Here is a 20484-nt window from a genome sequence, read left to right as displayed (position 1 = left end):
AGTTCTAGTGTTTAAAACGTCACAATTTTTAACAATGCTCGTTGTCTATGAGATATAACCTAATCTTACACTTAGGTAAAACAGTCACTAAACTTAACTTCTCACACAATGAAAATTTAAAATTGCTAGCAGAACTGCCCATGTGCTTTGGTTTTGTATTTCCAAAAATGTTAGCATAATTAGATATACAAAACTTTTTTGAAAATATGTATAGCTTCTGTCAAAATAAATTATTATTATTATTATTATTATTATTAATAATAATAATAATAATAATAATAATAACAATGCATACAGTTTGTGTGGTATCAATTTCATGTGCTGTGATACAACTTACCCAAGGAGACACAGTAAGATTTTTCTGAGGGACACATATAATGGTAAAAATCTCTAATCTAAATTAACTCTGTCATTATCCCCATGCCCTCAAGTGAAAATTCTCACAAAATACATCAAAAGTGCAAAAACAGTCTGTGAAGACTCTTTTTTGGCACTACTAAGATCTTGTACAGATAATGGGGTAAGATTAAAAGCATACTCTTACCACTTCCTACTTGCTAGAAGGTACCTATTGGGTTCAGCCAAACAGGACTGTCTCTCTCTGATGGGAAGCTCATGACAAGCTTTCATTCTCCAGGCCTGTGGCAGTTGGATAATGAGAGGGATCCTGAAGGAGCTATCAGACTCTGAAAAAACTGCAATGACAGCCACATTTTCTCAGAATAATGCAGTCACAGCTGTGATCTTTCTGTGGTGACCTATCTTTTGCACAAAAGGTAAAGGCAGAGCCCATACTTCATGTAATAGCTAGAAAGTCAACAGAGTTTGAAATAAGTTAAGGTATCACTCCTGATTCTTTTTATACGTAAGCAGGCCTGGCTAGAAATTGATATCTTTTATTTTTTGCTTTCCAATCTCTTAGTAGTTTTCATTGCATTTCCTTATAGTAATGAAGATGGTTTTGTAGTTCTTGTACAGTGCACATAGCAATCCTTTCATGATCAGTCAAGTTTTGTGGTAGAGCTTTACAACACATCAAGATGTTTTAGTGTAGGAAGTGAAAACATGAAAAAAAATTGCATTTAGGAAGAATTTTAAGATTTTCTTCATATTTTTGTAAGTTTAAAGGGCAAAACTTCTCATGAAAATATTTTGTTATGCTTTTCCAAGAATGTAACAACTACATTAATAGTTTCAGTGTGAACATTTTTTGTGAAGAAAAAAATTAAAGAGAAATTTGCATTATTCATTTGCAAAGAATCATGATACATTTCCAGTACACTTTTGACAGTTTCTATTACTCTTTATCCATTAACCTACTTCAGCTTTGTGCACATTTTCTGATGGGGCACTGTTTGTTTTGCTGTGGTTTTTTGCCTCAGTTTTACTGTGAGATTCTGCCTGCAGGTCTCCTCTGAGCACAACAGCAGAGTCTGTGCGAGTGAAGCATAACCCACTGCAGCTTTTGTTCTTCGCTCTGGCCTTGGGCAGCTGGGGCGCCCAGCTAGGCTCTGCCTTTTCATGAGACCAGAGATGCCGTGTGCACAGAGGCTCTAGGGCTGGGTGCTCCAGCGTGGGTTTACCACTTTCATAGCCTTATGCTGAGAGGAAGCAAAGGGACGAGAGAAGGCACCCCTTGCCTGTGTGGCTGAGAACTTCTATTTCCCACGTGGCCACTGTGATGGCTGGAGTGGCGGTTCCCAGGTCCCACACGAGGACAAAAACGGCGATTGAACAATGGAGGCATGGGGTTAAATAGGGGGTGGGCAGACAGGGGCAGAAGCCCCCCTTGCCCAATGGGGACAGATGACAGAGGAGTGACGTGGATCACAGCAACCTATGGGAATATAACAGAGGTGGGTACAGCGTTCTGGGACAAATAGGAATACAAAGGTGGGGTGAGTGACACAGAACTTTCAGGAATAAACAGGGGGTGGCTATAAGATGGACATGTAAAAGCTCCTATGGTAGAGAACTTGAAGCGAACCATTTTTGAGGGGAAAATGGGGGTACAGACAACTAACATTTATTAAAATCCCTAAGCGAACCAACCCGGCATACAACAACCCACAATACAGGAAGACAAGACATACATAAGTCAAAGGCAGTAGACTGACTCCATCCACGGATGCCAAGAGACTTGTTAATTTTTTCACAATAAGGCCTTTTTCAACTTTGAAAGGAGCACAATTCAGGGAGATTCCTGATGAGTGGAAAACTCATAAATATTTTGTCCTTCTTCATGAAATACAGGAGTTATCCTGGCAAGATCCAGGAAAAGTACAAGCTGGCCAGTGTAGGTAAGTTTATAGAGCAAATCTTCCAGGAAGTATTTTCAGACACATAAAGGACAAGATGGTGATTGGAGAGAGCCAGTATGGCCTTATCCAAACCAAATGATACCTGGCCAACCTTACTGCCTTGTGTGATGAGAGGGCTGGCTCCATGGATGAGGGGAGAACAGAGAATGCTTTTTGTCTTTACTGAGGTTTTCTGCAAGATCTTCCTTTTATCTCTAGAGAACTGGTTAGATGTGAATTGGTGAAATAGATTCCATGGTGCACCAGAAATGGACTGGACTGCAAGGTTCAGAGGTTTGTGATCAGTGAGACAAAGTCTGTGTGGCATCCCATTGCCAAAAAATTCATAACCCATAAGAGAATGAGACAGGCTTCACGAAGAGAAAGCAGTTTTGCAGAAAAGATCTAGTGGTGAAAAAGGCCAGTACATAGTTTGGCCAGTGGGTTGGAGGAAATGATTATTTCCCTCCAGACTTTTGAGGCTACATTGTTTTGGGCTCCCTGGTAGAAGATATTGGCAGATTTCAATGAAGGCCCACCAAGCTGGGCATGAGCTGGAGCTCACAGCATATGAGACTGACTGAGAGAGCTGGGTCTGGTCAAAGTGGAGAAGGAAAAGTTCATGGGAGATCTAGTTGTTGTCTACAACCAGCTAACCAGAAGATGTGGAGGAAATAAAGCCAGATTCTTCTTGCAGATGCAGGAAGGGAACTAGGACAAGAGGGAACCAGTGCAACACTCAACAACAGAAACTCCAGATAGGTATTATGGGAAAAAGTTACAGTGAGGGTGGTGAAACACCAGAATAGATTTTCTGCCTACAAATATTGAGAAGTTATTGGACAGGACCCTAAGCAACCTGAAACAGTTGGTCCCGCTTGGAGCAGGAGGCTGGGACAGATGTCTCTGAGGAGCTCCAACCCACATTGTTCTACTAGTCCCTGAAAAGCTTCAATGCACTTTTATAGGTAGATTGATTTCTTATTTCTGAAGGTTTTGAAACAAATCTAACTTACATAATTTTTCTATCACCATGCTGAATGTATGACTCACATGCCAAAAAAAAAAAATTTGGCACATTTGGGTGCATGCAGTCATTTTTACTTTCATTATTTTAAAATAAAAATCACCATAATGCTGACAATTTGTGAAAGCATTATATTATCAAGTATCTGGGCAATATATGCAATGTCTTTGATCCAATCTTTACAGAGACACTGTAACAAAACCAGGTACTTTTATGTAGAATTTGTCCTTGAAAATAATGTGTGCTGGGTTTATAACAAATTATTTTAAAATAATTTGTTAAACTGTTTACTGGACTTATCTTGGAATGTTTTATAGTAACATATAAATAATATAGTTTATTTTTTATAGTAAAAATATAATCTGTTGCATCAAAAAAAAAAAGGTTCCACACATAGGTAAAACGCATGTCAGAAAAAGTAATTTTGACCAACCAATTTTAAAACTTGTTTTATAATAGAACGAATCTTCCATTAATATAATTGCAGTTGGTTGACTTTTCTACCCTGATAATTGTTACCACTGGGACAGGAATCAATTAGATACATAAGATATCTACCTGTGTAATTCCAAAATTTTTTAATGTGCTGAATGCTGATTTTAATCTGTTACATTTAAAATAATATAAGAATAGAATTTTCAACAATGTAAGTCAAATTTTTCAATAATGCAAGTCAAAATATTACATGTAGCTTCGATCTAATTCTGTACAATAATTTTCAAAATGGAATGTAATATAAACTGCATAGTACCAAAATACTAAAACATTCACAAAAGAAAATGTGTATGAGGTACACAACTATTACATAATCAGAATCTATTTCAAGTTTAGTTCTTACTGTTTCTCATACTTATCCAACACAATGTAAAAGCTGAAGAGCTCCCTACCCTAGTTTTATCGATATTTAAAATGCTGGATAAAAGATCAAAGCTCAGAGCATAAACCCCATCAATCCTCAAAAGACCTTTTTAATAATACAGGACTTTTAAAGTCTTAATGACATCCAAAAGCTTATTACAGTGGCTAGAAGTAATTTTCTAGATTTTCTTTAAAGATGGTTTCATGATATCTGAGTAGAACATATAACCCAAAAGATATACCTATACACATAAGAAGTTTTTATTTGGTCTAAGTTACTTAAATTTATTCAACTTTGAACCTGATAGTTAACCTAGTATGATTCATAACCCACAGTGTCTCATCCTTTCATTACCAATGATATATATATATATTGTTATATATCTACAGCTACCTCATTCATTAAGAAAAGTCAACTTTCTGAGTATATTCTGAAAGTTAAATTTGTTAGTGTGAGACCATTAAACTGTTCCTGTACAATACAGCTCATCTGTGCAGTCAATGGTTTCAGATGCTGTTCTGCACAATGTCATCTTTTCTTACCCAACCATCTCAAACAGAGAAGCAAGTCAGCAATGAGCAAATCAGCCAAAACAGACCCCATAAGAAACGAGGTTCTTTGCTCATGAGCCCTATTTCTCATGTGCTCCATGCATATCTAGTTTTGAGGCATTTACTAATTCAGATGCGTCATCTTCCTAGCATACTGTTTCTAGACTTGAACTGGATTTCTGAATTAATGTACATAATACTCAAGATGATAATTCATAGTTGTACAAAGTTTCATTCACTTTGAATATAGTCTTTCCAGCAGAGGAAACATGAGGAATACAGTGGAAAGGCCCTCTTCATTAGCATGACTTTATGCAGTTATCATTGGCTTTTACCTTGATTTTGCAGGCCTTTCATCACCTCTGATAATGAAGAATGTACTACTTAATTTAGGTTATGCTACTTGTAAAGGGAGCACTCTCTTTATGTAGCAAAGATTGCTGAAATTTAGGAGGTTTTCCTCCTGAAAATATCTAAGAGCCAAGTTTCCTTATGTAGTTAGGAACATCTTATTCTGCCTCTCTGTGTGTTTTTAAAATTTGAGATATACCTATGTTTTCATGGCCATAACTTAAAAGCAAATTTTACATCCAATAAATCCCACAGGTTCATCTTTATTTAGTACTAAATACGAGAAGCATGTCTGGTAGGGGTGAGATTTTCTTATTTTGAAAAGTCATTTCTATTGTCTACAAAAGATAGCTGAAGTGACCTCGAGTGCATTACAGCCATTGGCCCCACCTTCTTACCATCCATATTTCTCTGGACACCTGTAAACACTCTAAGTACAGGGTTTATTCCAAGGAGCAAACAAACCATACTGTTGCTCTGCTGCATCATAAAGCACAATTAGACAAGTTAAAGAGTGTATTCAGTAAGCTTTTTTTCCATACTGTACCTTTTCATCCAAAGCCTTGTGGTGCTCAAACAGAGATTTCAGAGCTTTGAGGACCTCAACTTCACTGGAAACTCCTGAGGGAGACTGTGCTTGCCGTTTCACCACTGTCATCCTCAGGGATCTTTCGTGTCTTGAGACAAGGCACTCCAAATGCTCCAGTAACAGCTATTGGATTTGAAATAAAAGGTTTTTAATTTATGGGCCCCTAAATGCCACAGAAATTCTAACTACAAAGCACATGATACCAAACAGCAATTTTCCTGGCAACTTCACTGTAGGAGAGATTGCTGGAACTATTAGCAATATTTCATGTTTCTAAACTAGATGAAATAAATGGAAAAATAGAAGATCAACTCATGATTTCACTTAAAACTCTGCTATGAAAAGCAAGAACAACAAATCATTAAGCATAGGGTCACGATTTTACTAAATTAATTACATATTTACATACAATTTGTGATGGATATTGATGAGTATTGACAGCCAAATAAGCAAAGACAGTCTAAAGAATCATGCAAAAATATTAAATAAGTTTACAATTAATTCAGCCTTACTGTAATATATTTTCAATTTATCTTGAAAGCAACTTAACAAAATATGTAGGAGTGAACAGTATATTTTTACAAGATTTTTAAGACTATTGATTAGAACTGTCAGAGCTAATGGTGCTCGTCACTAGCACATGCTTTAAAATATTGTCTCTGTTGTATTAAAAACACAACAAAAACCAGAGAAGTCCATAAACATCTGTAAAATAGACCATAAATAACATATTGTAAAAACATATTATATTTACTTTCCATTTTTACTCTGAGGTTAAAGGAAAAATTAAAATGGTATGTTGATGTTGAATAGACAATTCCTTATTTGTCTATACTTTCATAGGGCTACCACTGTCATTTTTAGTGCCTGAACATTAAAGAGACTTTGTTAGCTGTAAGGTTAAATCAGGGTAGCTAAATTCATGAATCAGAATGCATGTTAAATGTATTGTAATTATAACAAACAATTATATCTAAGTCATTGAACTGGAAATTTGAAAGTTACATGGACATTTGTTTAATATTTCTCCTTTGATGTGGTTCTTAATATAGCTACTATTAGTACATATATTTATCTGTAATCCGTAGTTATTCTCAGTTACACAATGGTTTTTATTCTTACATGAATTATTAGACATAGTAGTATGTTGATAATAAGTCAGATTAAGAATGATTATGGTTTGGTGTCATCTTTGTTTAAAACATGGTTCTCATGTCTGGATTTGCACCTGGTTATTAGGTTACAATAACTATATTCTTCACAAAAAGTTGCAGATGAATATGTGATCAATGTTAATACAATGAGAGTTATAATGACTCTTTGCAGTTCAAGAAAGGAGGCTCTCTCTATAATTTCTGAATCCAAGTCATAGCCTGTATTTATCAAAAGCAAATGAACAAGAAATTCACAAGCTTTCTCCTCCCTGAAGGTCTAATGGCAGATATAGGTGGATTTTTAATTTTTTGAGGCAGTCCAAAGTAACACACAAATTTGAAGAGACCTCTTAATGATAGAACCATCAAGAATTCAGTGTGGGATTGTGGGAAGTTTGCAAATTAAATGAGATCAGAATATATATTTACAGAGTATTTCTATTCATAGTAGTACTTAAATAAACAATTAACTGCTATCATAAATAGAACTGAATTGCTGAATTTTTGTCTAAATTCTTGTATCATCATGGCTTTTCTAAACCATCTAGTTTATCTGGGAGAAAGCTAGAGGAAAGTAAGCCAATAGCTGATTTCTAATTCTTCAACCTACACTCTGCCCTGTCTCTTGAAAGAGTCTGTGAGGGTGCAGTATTTCCTTCTCTATGCAGCCTAACTCTGCCCCACTCCATAGCCCTGGGGTAGCCAGAATCTGACTCTAATCCATGCTGTGCACTTAGATTTCCCCACAGTCATTCCCACTTCATGGATGATCCTGTTAGAGCCTGGCTCGTCCTGATTGGTTCTCTTTATGCAGAAATTTTTCACTGCATCATAGCTACGTCTGGATGAGTCGAAATCCAGCCAAAAGGCTACAGATTTCTGAAGAAATTGGGAAGAAAGGGAAGACATTGATCCACAGTTGAGTTTTTAGTATGGCCATTCTGTAGCAGTCAGAGGCCCTGTGAGGTCTCCCTAGCAGTCACTCGCCTAAGATAAGAAATGCCTAGTCAGGATGACTGGACCAAAAGAAGCCCCTCTTCTGCATTTGGACCCTCATTATCTCTCTGTAAGACCATAGGTCATATTTGCCCTGACCCTTGCCGTTGGACAATTTCCAACACCCCTGTACCCTATATAAACCCCCATTTCTGCCCAGTTCAGCAGAAGAGCTGTCACTGGAACCCTTTGCAGGAGCTGCCAATAAAGACACCGCTGTGGAACCACAGACAGCCTTCTCTCTCTCATCCCTGCATCTGCTGAGGCACTTAGCGAGCAAAGAGCTGAAATCACTTAAGAGCTGAATTCACCAAAGAGCTGATCTCTCTTAAGAGCTGAGCTGCTCGCTAAGATTGCCTGCTGCTGGGAGCTAGCCTGAGGGACCTGGATAGGTTGTGCTGATCAGCCCAGCGCTATCTGGGTTCAGACAGACCCCTGGGACCCCAGGCCACATTACTGTTCCTTCCACAGGTCTGTAGTTGTCTAATGCTCAAACTGACACCCATTAAACCAGTCCAGAGTAACAAAACCTCAGCAATCTCTTTTTTGGCCTAACTGAGCAAATTTATCATATTTGATGTCCTACTACCCTAGATGACTTATCTTGCAGACAAATGCTATGATGATCAGGGATGTCTGAGAGCCTGTGTGCAAGACTTAGCTGGAAAAGAAAATGGGAAAATTCAGTTTAGGAGAGAAGAAAAGTGACGGTGACATGAAAATCTTGACATGGAAAAAAATACTCAAGCCAGAAGGAATTACATATAATCTATAGCAGAGAGATAAATAAGGAACACACAAGAAACCTCCTAACATACATCCAGAAGCTCATTTTGAACTGGTGCAGACTGACAATCCCAACAGGGAATGTGAAGTCAGCACAGACAGAAGACAAGAAACTTGCTAAGCAGCACAGGCAGAACAGAGATCAAAGAGAGTGATGAAGAGACAAAACAAGTTAAACAAGGTTTTCAAGTATAAGAAGAGAGCAGAGTGGTAGGAACTCAGAATTTCTAATGGGATGATTGTGGAGGAGTTTGCTATTTGAGATGAACAGTACAGCACTCTAGCCTTTTGCAGAGCTACGGATAACATATTTTGGTTACCTTACTGCCATGTTAGAAACACGCATAATGCATAATACTAAACCAGTGACAATCACCCATTTAACATACACAAAAGCTAAGTTTATTTTTAGCTGAGAATTACCATTTCAGAGGAGAAAAAGACATATTCCAATGTCTGCATACATTTCATAGCTGTTACATAAATCAAGTGCAAAATGCTGTTTTGACAATTTTGCTGTATACAGATTGTCATGGCTGTGTCAAAAGACCCATGGAGAACTAAACAGTGCTTGTGAACATTTCATACCTTTTCTTACTGTTCCTATTTACTCAAGCACTTGCACTCACTCATTCTTCTGGAAACTACCTCTGAACACTGGAATTTTCCTTACCATCAGCTCTAGGAATGCTCAAGAAGGCATGCTAACATAGGTTTCTCATTTATAAAAATTTCTTATTTTTGCTTTTCAACAAAAATAAACTCTATTTCTTCACAAATTCTGTGAGCACTGTTAACAGCAAAACCAGCTGAGTGGGGAATATTACTAACCAGGTCTCTTAGTGACACATTATTCCCAGTTCTGCTGAAATGGAAAATACCTAAGGGGGTAGGATATCTGACTGATAGCAAATTCTTGCCCCCTGCTCTGATGAAGTGCTAGATTCACAGAATAATAGAATTTTTTAGGCTAGAAAAAACCTCTAAGATCATCATGTCCAAACATTAACCCAGCAGTACCAAGTCCTCCACTAAACAAAGTACCCAAGTGCCACATTTACACATCTTTTAAATACCTCCAGGGATGGCAACTCTTCCATTTCCCTGGAGCAGTAGGGCAGCCTGTTCCAATGCTGTATCCAATCACCAAGATAATCTTGGTGAAGAAATTTTCCCTAATGCCCAAGCTAAACTTCCCCTGGTGTAACTTGAGGCCATTTCCTTTTGTACTATCACTTGTTACCTGACAAGGGAGAAGGGGCTGACCCCCACCTGACCTATAGCTGTAAAGAGTGATAAGGTCTCCCCTGAGTGTCCTTTTCAGCAGGCTAAACACCCCCAGCTCCCTCAGCTGCTCCTTGTAAGACTTGTGCTTCAGACTCTACACCAGTTTTGTTGCCCTACTTTGGCTATGTAACAATAGCTGCTCTTTTATTCAACTTTTCCCCAATTACAATTATATTAAAAAAAGGGGTAACAGATCTTCCCTGCTTCCCTGGGAAGTGGAAATGTCAACAACGCTGACAGAATTATGAAGTGTCTCAGGGCTACAATGAAGGGAACATAAACATAAAAGATTGACATTGAAGATGATGGTGTGTCCAACCAATGTTTAACGAAAGAAATCACAATAACTTGTGGGCATGCTGAGGACTTTCCTCCACATATGTAGTTCAAGAATTGATACTCCAAATAGTTGTGAAAACATCACAAGATTTCACATTGAAATAGCATTTTAACAATAATGGTAATTCATTTAAACTACAAAAGAATTGTTTGAAACAGCTTTAGGCATTTCAGTAAGTTGCAACTAAACTCTGGCATTAATAGTGATCATGGGCTGCTGAGCATTTTCTGCTCCCTCACACTGTCAAGCTGTTACAGTTGTCAAGCACTCAGAGGGACAGGCAGCTTGCAGAGAAAAGAAGATGAAGATCAACAGCAGCAGGTAGGACAGAATCACCCACGCATCACTGCCATGCTTTTCCTACTGGAAAACATAAGCTTGACAATGAATTATGAAATAATCTGACAAGTGAGTTTTATGCTGGGCAAATTTTAGGATGCTCAAGATGCCGTGATGATAATTGTATCTTATGTAAAAAAGATCGTTTCTGGAACTCTGGACTTTTTATAAGCATAAAAAATATATAAAAATAATAAAGACTGAAAAGTGCTCTAATGCATATATTTTTTAATGACTGGAGCCTCTCTAAAGAGTTAATTAGAACTAAATGAACATGAAAGGAGAAAATTTTTAGAATATACCCAGCTTCCTGTATTTCTCAAATCACTTACAAAGCAATCATGGAAGTGATTGATTTCTGTGAAACAGAAATGCATGGTTAGATTTTATGGTATAAGCTACATCGTTGTAGATTATCACCTACTCTGCTCTACTACACCATACCATCATGACTACATGGACACTGATTTACAAATAGAAAATGAAAGAAGTTAAAACATTCATTTTAAAGAATGATGGCTCAATAAGTTGAAATTAGTGTGACTCAGCAGAGTTTGCTATTACAGGACCTGGATTTTAATCAATATAAAATATTTCATCTTAACTTTCATTATTTTCAAAAAACTTGTTTGTAGAAAAAGTTCACAGCAGGATAATTAAATGGAGACATTAAAGAATCAGCAGAGAGTAATGGAGAGAAAAGGAAAGTCATGAATAATTAAATACAGGGAAAAAACATAAAAGAAAATACTTTTACTAAAATGAGACAGACTTAGCTTAAGGTATTCCTTAGAGGAATGAGGTAACCCTCTAAGCAGACAATTCTCTATTGAGGTTCTGCTTAGGATTTCTCACCAGCACAGGAAAAACTGAAATTTTTTTCAGTTTATATTTAGAATCCACATTGTTCAGTGAGTCTCCATCTCTGGTGTGAGCAGAGAAGACAAATAAAATAAGCAGACATGGGGTTGAAGACGACCTCTAAAATCAGACACAAAATCAATGATTTTCTTCAGCATTGTTCCACAGTGATGGAAACCACTTTTCACCTGTGGTCAGGTGGTGTGGCCTCCAACAGCGACACTGATAAATTAACAGTGTTTTTTTTTTCTGTGAAAAAATAAAGTTAGAGCCCAACTACTGCAGTGTGTCCCATGTCTGTCCTTCTGTACAGAAACCAAAGTGTGAGCAACCTAAAGCCTTAATGAAATCACACATATGTGAAACCAAGGTGTAAAAGAAAATGTAATGATTAGATAATGATACAAAGTAATAGGAAGAAAAGGGATTTTGTAAGAATAATGAATAGAAATATAATAACTATTAGGCTACACAGATTACCTAAAAATACATGGTTATATAAAAACATACAGTTAATGAATAACTATATATTACATTTACTATCTGTTGTTACACTACTTTCCAACAGAAGTTCTTTTTTTTTAAAGAAGAAACATATGAATCTACAAGATAGTTAATAATGTTGAGGCAATGATATATACTATTATTTATATTACTGAATTAATGTTTTGCCATTTGCAGAACTTTAGGAGACAGACATACTTATTTTCATGTGTACAGTGTTTTTAGACTGTAAGAACTCCTCATGTTTAAAAAAGAAATAGAGTACCTGATTAATTTTCAGCACCTATGGAACTGATTTAATTAAAAGGACCTTTGAGAAATCAAGCTAAAATAGGTAAAACTACACTTTAAAATATATTCTTAGAGTTTCTCAATACAGTAGAAGGGAATTTGAATTATTACACATAGGGTTAAGTCCTGATCTACAGGTATAATGAGACTGCAATGTGTAATTGAAGATGTTTCATAAACCATTCAATAAGAAATGGAGACAATAAAATATGAATAAAATTAGATATAACTCAGCCTTGTTCACTTTAAAAAGTATTTCATCTCCTAAGGCATGAAGCAAAAGAGAGTTAATGACACTGTCTGTTACTACTGTTTCATTTATGTACACAGGTATAATTCTTTTGGTTCTAAACTGTTAGAACTAAAATATTTCAGACCGATTTGAGTAAAAAATTTATGCTTTATGTAAAAAGCACATGTATGTGTCTGGTACTTTTTTGTTGTTGTAGGGAAAGATCCATAATCAGATTAATCCATAGCAGTAGCAGAACATATTTTTTTCAGCTACCAAACCAACCCCCAAATTTTCTCATAATAGTACTCTGATCTAATAAGGTAATCCTATGGATTTTTTTCTACTTTTAAAGAATACAGACTGAGACAAAAAAAAAATCATTTTAATTTAAACAGCCAAAGTAGAGTTATTTTATATTTTCTATCAAATAACATGCTGGATCACACTGACTTATCTTCCAGCTTCAGAAAAGATGCTATCTTTCTACATGCTATAGGTGATCGTTTATCTAGAGAATATCCAGAGAAATAACAGTAAGAATTTCTATTAAGATACTTTTGTATCTGTTTTCAAAGTCCCATGCAATGGTCTTCCAGAGAGAACCTGTCTTCCCATCAGCAATGCCATGCAATCAGCGCTCCCACACTTTCTACTTTGCCTCGTGTATTGATAATTAAGTTGCCAGCTTTGTTTTTAACATGAACTATTTCTACGGTAATATGTCAGAAAAAGTTAATTATCATAGGCAGCAAAAATGCACATTCAACAGCAAATGCCTAAGAATGCTGCTAGAAGGATTGAGTAGAAACCTGATTAAATATTGGGGTAAGGTTTAGTTTCTGGTATTTTGGCTGAGATCTGAAGAGTATGTGTCCCAAAGAATGTAATTCCATCATGGTCTATCTCTAATACGTGTTACCATCAAGGTCTACTACTACAGCTTGGCAGAGAGTGGGAAACCAGGATGTGAAATCAGTTTTGTGTTTTCTTTGTTTATGTGATGAGCAAAAACTGTGTGAGGCTGTTGCCAGAAAATAAAGAAACACATAGGTGGGGGTCTAGAGTAAATAAAATACTGCCAGTTGGGCATAACTGAAAATGTAAAGGGGACCCGGAAGGCTGGTGTGCACTCAGGACCTGACAGAATTGCCACTTTCATTTCTTTCTCCTGATACTCAGTTTGAAGCAGGACAAATCAACAATATCTTTTTTGCTGTTATCCCAAGGAGATAAAAGGTTGGATTAAAATTTCAGAAGCTGCAATTTAGAACTGAGCATGTTCATATAAAAGCAGCAGGAAGTGCTACTTGGGACAAAGTGGTTATGAGTAGTTCCACTATGTGTGATTGTGTCCTGGGGGGTCAGGTGAGGCTCACTAATGTAGCCAAGCTAGGGCTGGCTTAAGTGTGAACATTAGATCAATGTAAAAGATGCATCAGTCAGACTAACTCTGTATTTGAGAGAAGACATTTAATTTTCTCACTGTGAAACTGTATTAGTGGTTCCTCAAATATTATTATTAGAATCCTTGCTAAATTAACAGAAAAATTTTGAAGCAATTTTTTTTCTTACAAAATATTAATGCTGTTTTGCACTAATAACACCATAAATTTCAGTTTGCCTCTTCATAGGCAATGCTTTCCCAATGAATGCTGCTGGAAATCTCATCACTAGCACATTATTGAGATTGTGTTGAAAACAACAGCTTTGCATCTAAAATACTCATCTTTCCCTATCAAAGGAGTGTCCCTATAGAAGACAGCATGAGTATTACAACTAGCTCTATGTTGTAGTATATGGTAGCTTAATGCCTGGCAAGAACCTAAATATGACATGACAGGGTAATAACTTATTAATGAAAATGCTAGAGGTCATGTCTCTGAATTTTTTTCTATCTTCTTTCCCATTAATATTTGGACTCTATGTACCCCTTGTTTGCTGTAACATCTCCTGCATTCCCTATGTTTTTTTTCATAGCCTAAACATTTTGATCTCTAGCTTCATCCTCATTTTGAAAACACGTTAGCATTTACGTGTTAGCATTTACGAATTTTAACTGCAAGGACTTGCAAGGACTATAACACTGTAACTCCCATTTGTTGATATTGGCTCTCCTGGAAAACCTCTTACCGATTTTTCCTTTACGTAGCACAAGAAACATAGGAATGGATGATCTTTAAGCTTCTTGCTCTGCAAAAAAACTGCCTATGACAGAGATCAGTCTGACTTAGGAGATGACTTGCAGTTGAGTCATCTTCCTTTTCTCTCACAGTTCTTTGACAAGTGACTATCTTAGGCTACTAGGGTGTCTTGGAATTTTTGCCAGTCTGCACTGCTTATATCAGACCCACACTAGGTATTGGTGCACTACAGTTTTAACACACTAAAGCTGGTGTTCAGTGGATTTGGAGTGAAATGGATAAAGCATTTTTTTTAAATTAAATACAAATGTAATATACATGTAGGAGTTACTGATAATTTAAGCCGCTATAGAAAGTCTTCAGATTTTCTTCAGCTGACAAGATTTGCTAAATCTGGAAAATGCAGTGCAATTCCTACATGTTTATCAAAATTAATTAATTAATGGGAGAAAAAGTATGTCACCTATTCCTCCCATAAGGTTTTCCAAACCATCACCTCTAAGAACTTCGTGCTAAATATGACCATCTCCGGAACATCCAAGAAATCACAGATGGATCAATGTTGCCTCTGTAGGCATCTGTTTCATCTGTCCTCTCTTGAATTTCTGAACTCTATGGCACTCTATGGTGCTATAGATATGAAGAAGAAAGCAGGGAGAAAGACCCTCTCTCAGGTCTTTTGGCATTTTGAAGATTCCCTTCAAAATGCAAATTAGCTGACAAAGAGGAGATGTTAGCTGAGCATCCCAAGTGCTATTAGTTTATTAAGACGAGGAAAATGGGGGAAAATTACACAGAGCACAAAATACGGATATTAGAAGTCATCCTTGGTGTTCAACCTCTGAGATCTATTATGTATGTTTACTACCAGCTTGACTCCTACCTGATCTGCGACTACTCTATCTCTTTTCTCACACTCTTCCACAAACACCATAAAGTCTCCTCTTGTGTTTCTAGATCAATTCTGCCTTTGCCCAGACAATTCTACATGCAAATTATTTTATTCTGAAAACAATTCTGTCCATCATTTGAGAATTTTCAGAAGGTGCTGTATCATATATTCTTGTTCCCAGACAGAACAGTATCTCTGATTGAAGCAGAACATGATAAGTTTCAGGATTGAATCTTGCCCCTGCTCAGCTGTATGGCAAATAACATTTACTTCAAGGATCACAAGGCTGCATGTAGGTTAAACAACAGACTGCATGGGGTACGTGTGGCAGCCTTCATCTCATCCTTATTCAGATTGAATCCAAGGCACAAGGCAAATCTGGTTGTCTGATGTAACCTTGCCTTTTGCCTTGATAAGAGATGAGGATATGTGCAGGCTACTCAGACTTGGAAGGTCGCATGAGTCCCTTGCTTTAGAAGACATTTAAACTGAATGATCTTACCATGTTACATACTGAATCTCCTGTAATTGTAACTGTTGGCAATGCATCTGGCTAACACACTAATTTCCTTCAGGATTGTCGCATGGTAGATAAGTCCTGCTACTTCGAATCTCCTTTACTCATGAAAATGCTGAATTTTTTTGTCTTCTTATTCATACAAATTAAGTTCTAGATTTATATGTAAGTTTAAACACACATGATATCCAGAAAAGATCTGCTGTGTACTTACTCTTGTGTTGTTTCTTTCAGCTTTTAGTTCTGAAATCTCTTCCTCTTTTTCAAGCAGCTGTTCCCTGCATGCATTTAATTCTTTAGTCAGTGCAGCAAATTCCTGTAGAATAAAATTATATAGGAAGTTACTCAAGATGTAAGCACTAGGATAATCAAATCCATGTGCATTCTAGAGTTTGAGGATTTAAATATTTAGAAATCATCAACATAAACTAAAATAGCACCTCCCAAAATCATTTCAAGTTTAGACATAGCTAATAAAAGGTAACTACTGATTTAAGTTTAGAAACAAAAGAAGATTCAAAATGACGGCAACATCTCCCATACATAAGCTATCAGAAGTTATTACACCAGAAGAGGAACAGAACTGGCCAATTTCATACCAACAGAGACACCACATTTCACACATGAGGAGGTTCAACTCAACATACCCACTTAGGAGCATTCCTGCCACTCCGTAAGGCAGCCTATGCAATATGGCACGTGAGAAAAAAGTTAAGGTATTCACTAATCAAAATCTACCTAATATCAGATTAACATAAGTAATATATGAGTTGTGGAAAAGTACTCTACTTGATATTGAAGTTAACCATTAAAATATATTCAGCCATTATAGTGAAAGGCTGTGAAGACTCAGAACATTCATTTAGTTGGAATGAATTTCCTATGAATTAACAACATAAAATGAAAATGAATTTTAAGCTGTCCCTGATTTTATGCTTTATGTATGCAACTAATAGGTATTCTGAAAAACATCTTTTACTTGTCAAAATTTCTATTAAAATGTCTTGCATTGCTGTAACTCTTCAACAATACACATAAATTTTTGTCTATACAAAGGACAATTCTAGAGTTGGCATTAATTTAATAAGGAAAAGGTTTTCACTCCATATGTGTTTATTTTGACAGACATAAGATATACTAAGCTCTAGTGGTTAATATTATCCTTTATGGCAAAAAGATGCTACATATCTCACAGATACAGTAAAGTAAAGGATGAAAAGCCTTTTGAGATCATGTTTTGAGGAAAAAAATGTCTTGAACAGCATTGCTGTTTAACAAAGATATATTTTAAAATATATTTTTAATATATTTAATATATTAAAATATATTAAATTTAAATAAAATATTAATAATATATATTTATATATATTATAATTTATATTATATTTATAATATAAATTTAAATATATTTTAAAATACTAGATTAATTTCAATTTCACCAGAACTGTCAGTGCATAAGAGACCACCAGCCCACAAGTAAGCAGTTAAACTGCACTCCAAGAGAAAGCAGTTAAAAAAAAAAAACAAACATGTTCAGGTGGTTTATCTTAGCCAGTAGGATGAAGCTGAGACTAAGTCTATTTATTTAAGACAAAAGCTAGTGATGATCTCAAAAGGGTTTGGTTTGCTGCTTCTCCTCAAGCTGCAGAAAGCAGCTTTTATCTGAACTAAATAGGTGTTCAACAGAACTTTCGTGGGTATTCCTAGTCCCATTCTGTTATAGTTAAGTTTTTAAATAGTTAACAGAATATGGTAATATATGTTAAAGATTATTCAAAAAAATTTCAAGTTATATTCTGAGCACAGTAGACCTCCATGCAAATTGCATGATAAGGAGAATGTTGTTCTGATAGCCTCAATGGATTTTGTTTTAGACACTGGCTACTGATAACATGAACCATACAATGATGTTTTGTGTCCTACCTTCTCATCAGTATTTGCTTTTTACATCCTAGTGGTCAGGTACATTTAAGGCTACACAGTATACTTATTGTTAAAACCCCTAGCTTAACTTTGAAAATGAGATTTGTAATGAACAGTTTACATGTGTTCCCCAGAGACGCGGGCAGGGCCTTCTTAGTTCCCATGGCAACACCAAAAAAGCTACTAACTCTAGCTAAGTACTGATATTGAACAACTATCTTATGCAGCGTACTGGCTGGAGAATTCTATAAATAATGAGACTGAGAATATGCAAGTTACGAAGAAATAGACAGGAAGACAAAGAGAATAGAGAGGGGGAGACTAGAAAAATAAAGGAATGGGACGCCCTTGATTGCCTGCCCCCTTCTGCTCCTGTTACTTCTCCAACAGTTTCCCCAGCTGGTCCTTCAGCCCCTCCTATTGAGTCCCTGATTCCTTTCCCCCGTTTTCCCACCTCTGTTCCATCGTCCCTTCCCCTAGTTTCCTCAACCATCTCCCCAGTTCCCTCTTCCCCTTCTCCAGCTGGAGTTTCCTTGCCTCCTCCCACTTGGGAGCTGAGGCCACCCTTGCCCAGTGTTGGTTCACCACCTGGAATGCCCCCTGGCCTCCAGTGTCTGTCTCCACTACTATTTCCCTGCCTGGTGTCTTAGAAAAAGGGACTTATTGTGGCACCCAATCCAAAGCACCAAAGGTGGAGGGGCTCTTTCCCCTTAGAGGGGTTCCTATGGGTAGAGCAGCTGGGGGAGTTAGGTTTGTGGATGCACCTTTGGCAGCTTCCGAAGTCCGGGGATTTGGGAAAGAGCTAAGAAATTTAGTGGAAGACCCCGTTGGAATATCTAGCCAGTTGAACGAATTTCTAGGGCTAAGTATTTGTACCTGGGGAGAGCTGAGCTATTCTAAGCATTCTCTTCTCTCCGAGAGAGGTCCAGATGATCCGAGCGGCAGGGGTGAAGATATGGGAAAGAGAGGGTGGACTGGGGACCCCAGGGAACCAGGGGATGCCCTTGGTGGACCCCAACCGGAGTCCCAGCCAGGAAGAAGGAAGGCAAAACATGAGAGACTATAGGTCCCTCATGATAAGAAGGATCAAAGAGTATCCCTAGGGGAAGCAACACAAAATTGGCCTTTGATGGTACTCAGGAGAAGGATGAGACCCCGGCAATTTGGCTTAACCGACTAAAATAAAATTTCCAGTTATATTCAAATATAGACCCAGATCGCCCAGAGGGTCAAGTCCTCTTAAAGGTCTAGTTTGTCACCAAATCCTGGCCTGATATTAGACAAAAACTAGAAAAGATAGAGGATTGGCAAGAAAAGAACATGAATGAGTTGCTCAAAGAAGCCCTAAGAGTGTATTTAAGTGGGGAAGACAAAAAAGTCAATAGCCTACCTCTCAAAACTACTAGACCCAGTAGACCAGAGGATGACCAACTTGCCTGCAAGTAATTGCAGCAGCAGCTATCCTGATAAAAGAAGCCCGAAAGTTGACCCTGCAAGGGAAAATTAAAGTACAAACATTTACTAGTGATCATAGATCACCTCACTCACTGGGTGGAGGCTTTCCCAACCAAAAAGGAAACTGCGCAGGAAGTTGCAAGAATGTTCTTAGAAACCATCATACCTTGATACGGGCTAGTCAGTACCATTGACTTGGTCCAAGGTCCATATTTTTTCGCTCAAACTTTATATCAAGTAACAAAAGCCCTGGGGATAAAGTGGAGATTGTACACCCCATGGCATCCTCAAAGCTCTGGAAGAGTGGAAAGGATGAATAGAACTCTTAAAAATGTGATAACCAAATTAATTGAAGAGACAAAGATGAATTGGCTGAGGTGTTTACCTCTCGCTCTCTTGCGCATCAGAACAAGACCTTGGTCCAATATAGGGGTCTCTCCCTATGAAATTATGTTTGGACTCCCTTTTTTAATCACCCCTTTCAGTACAGCAGATTATCTGGAAGGGGAGGCAGCAACTCAGAAATATTTAGAGGTCACAGGAAAATCCCTAGAAGGCCTCAGAAAGAAGGGGTATCTCCCCCAAACTTCCCCTCTGGACACCAATGCCCACAACATCAGTCCTGGGGATTAGGTGTTGATAAAGTCCTGGAACACTACCACACCATTAACCCCCAAATTCGAAGGACTTTCCAGGTGCTACTCACCACACACACTGCGGTGCAAACCCAAGAAAAAGGCTGGACCCAGGTCACCAGAGTCAGAGGACCAGTGCCACCCCCGGACGTCAGATCAGATCCAACAGTGTCACCTGCCTCCTCTTGTGCATGGACAGTAATTAAGAAACCAGAGGACTTAAAATTAACTTTAAAGAAGACTTGCTAGAGACTGATATACAATAAGGTGCTAATAACTGTTTCTGAGTTAAAGTACCATAGTAAAGGTTTAAGTACTTGGTAATTGTTTAATAAGAATAAGAGTTAAGTGAAAAAAATTTAATTAGAATATTATTAAGTCTTACTTAGTTTCTAAAGAACAGGCGAATTGCCATCAGACATAAGTAAAAGCGTACAAATGCCAAAAGAAG

General features: G+C 37.2%; 1 protein-coding gene across 1 annotated transcript in view; it reads right to left on the bottom strand.

Moving 5' to 3' along the window:
• The window catches only part of PPFIA2 (PTPRF interacting protein alpha 2), a 309903-nt gene that overhangs the window by 105753 nt on the left and 183666 nt on the right, over positions 1-20484 (bottom strand). The window contains exons 4-5 of the mRNA XM_053977182.1: positions 16235-16336; positions 5636-5800 (exon numbers count right to left, since the gene is read on the bottom strand). Of these exons, the coding sequence (XP_053833157.1) occupies positions 5636-5800; positions 16235-16336 (267 nt within the window). The remainder of the gene's footprint in view (positions 1-5635; positions 5801-16234; positions 16337-20484) is intronic.

The sequence above is a fragment of the Vidua macroura genome, chromosome 5 (genome assembly GCF_024509145.1).
Source record: "Vidua macroura isolate BioBank_ID:100142 chromosome 5, ASM2450914v1, whole genome shotgun sequence".
NCBI lineage: Eukaryota > Metazoa > Chordata > Aves > Passeriformes > Viduidae > Vidua > Vidua macroura.
The sequence above is the reverse complement of the archived record's forward strand: the minus strand, read 5'-3'. Positions and strand labels throughout refer to the sequence as shown.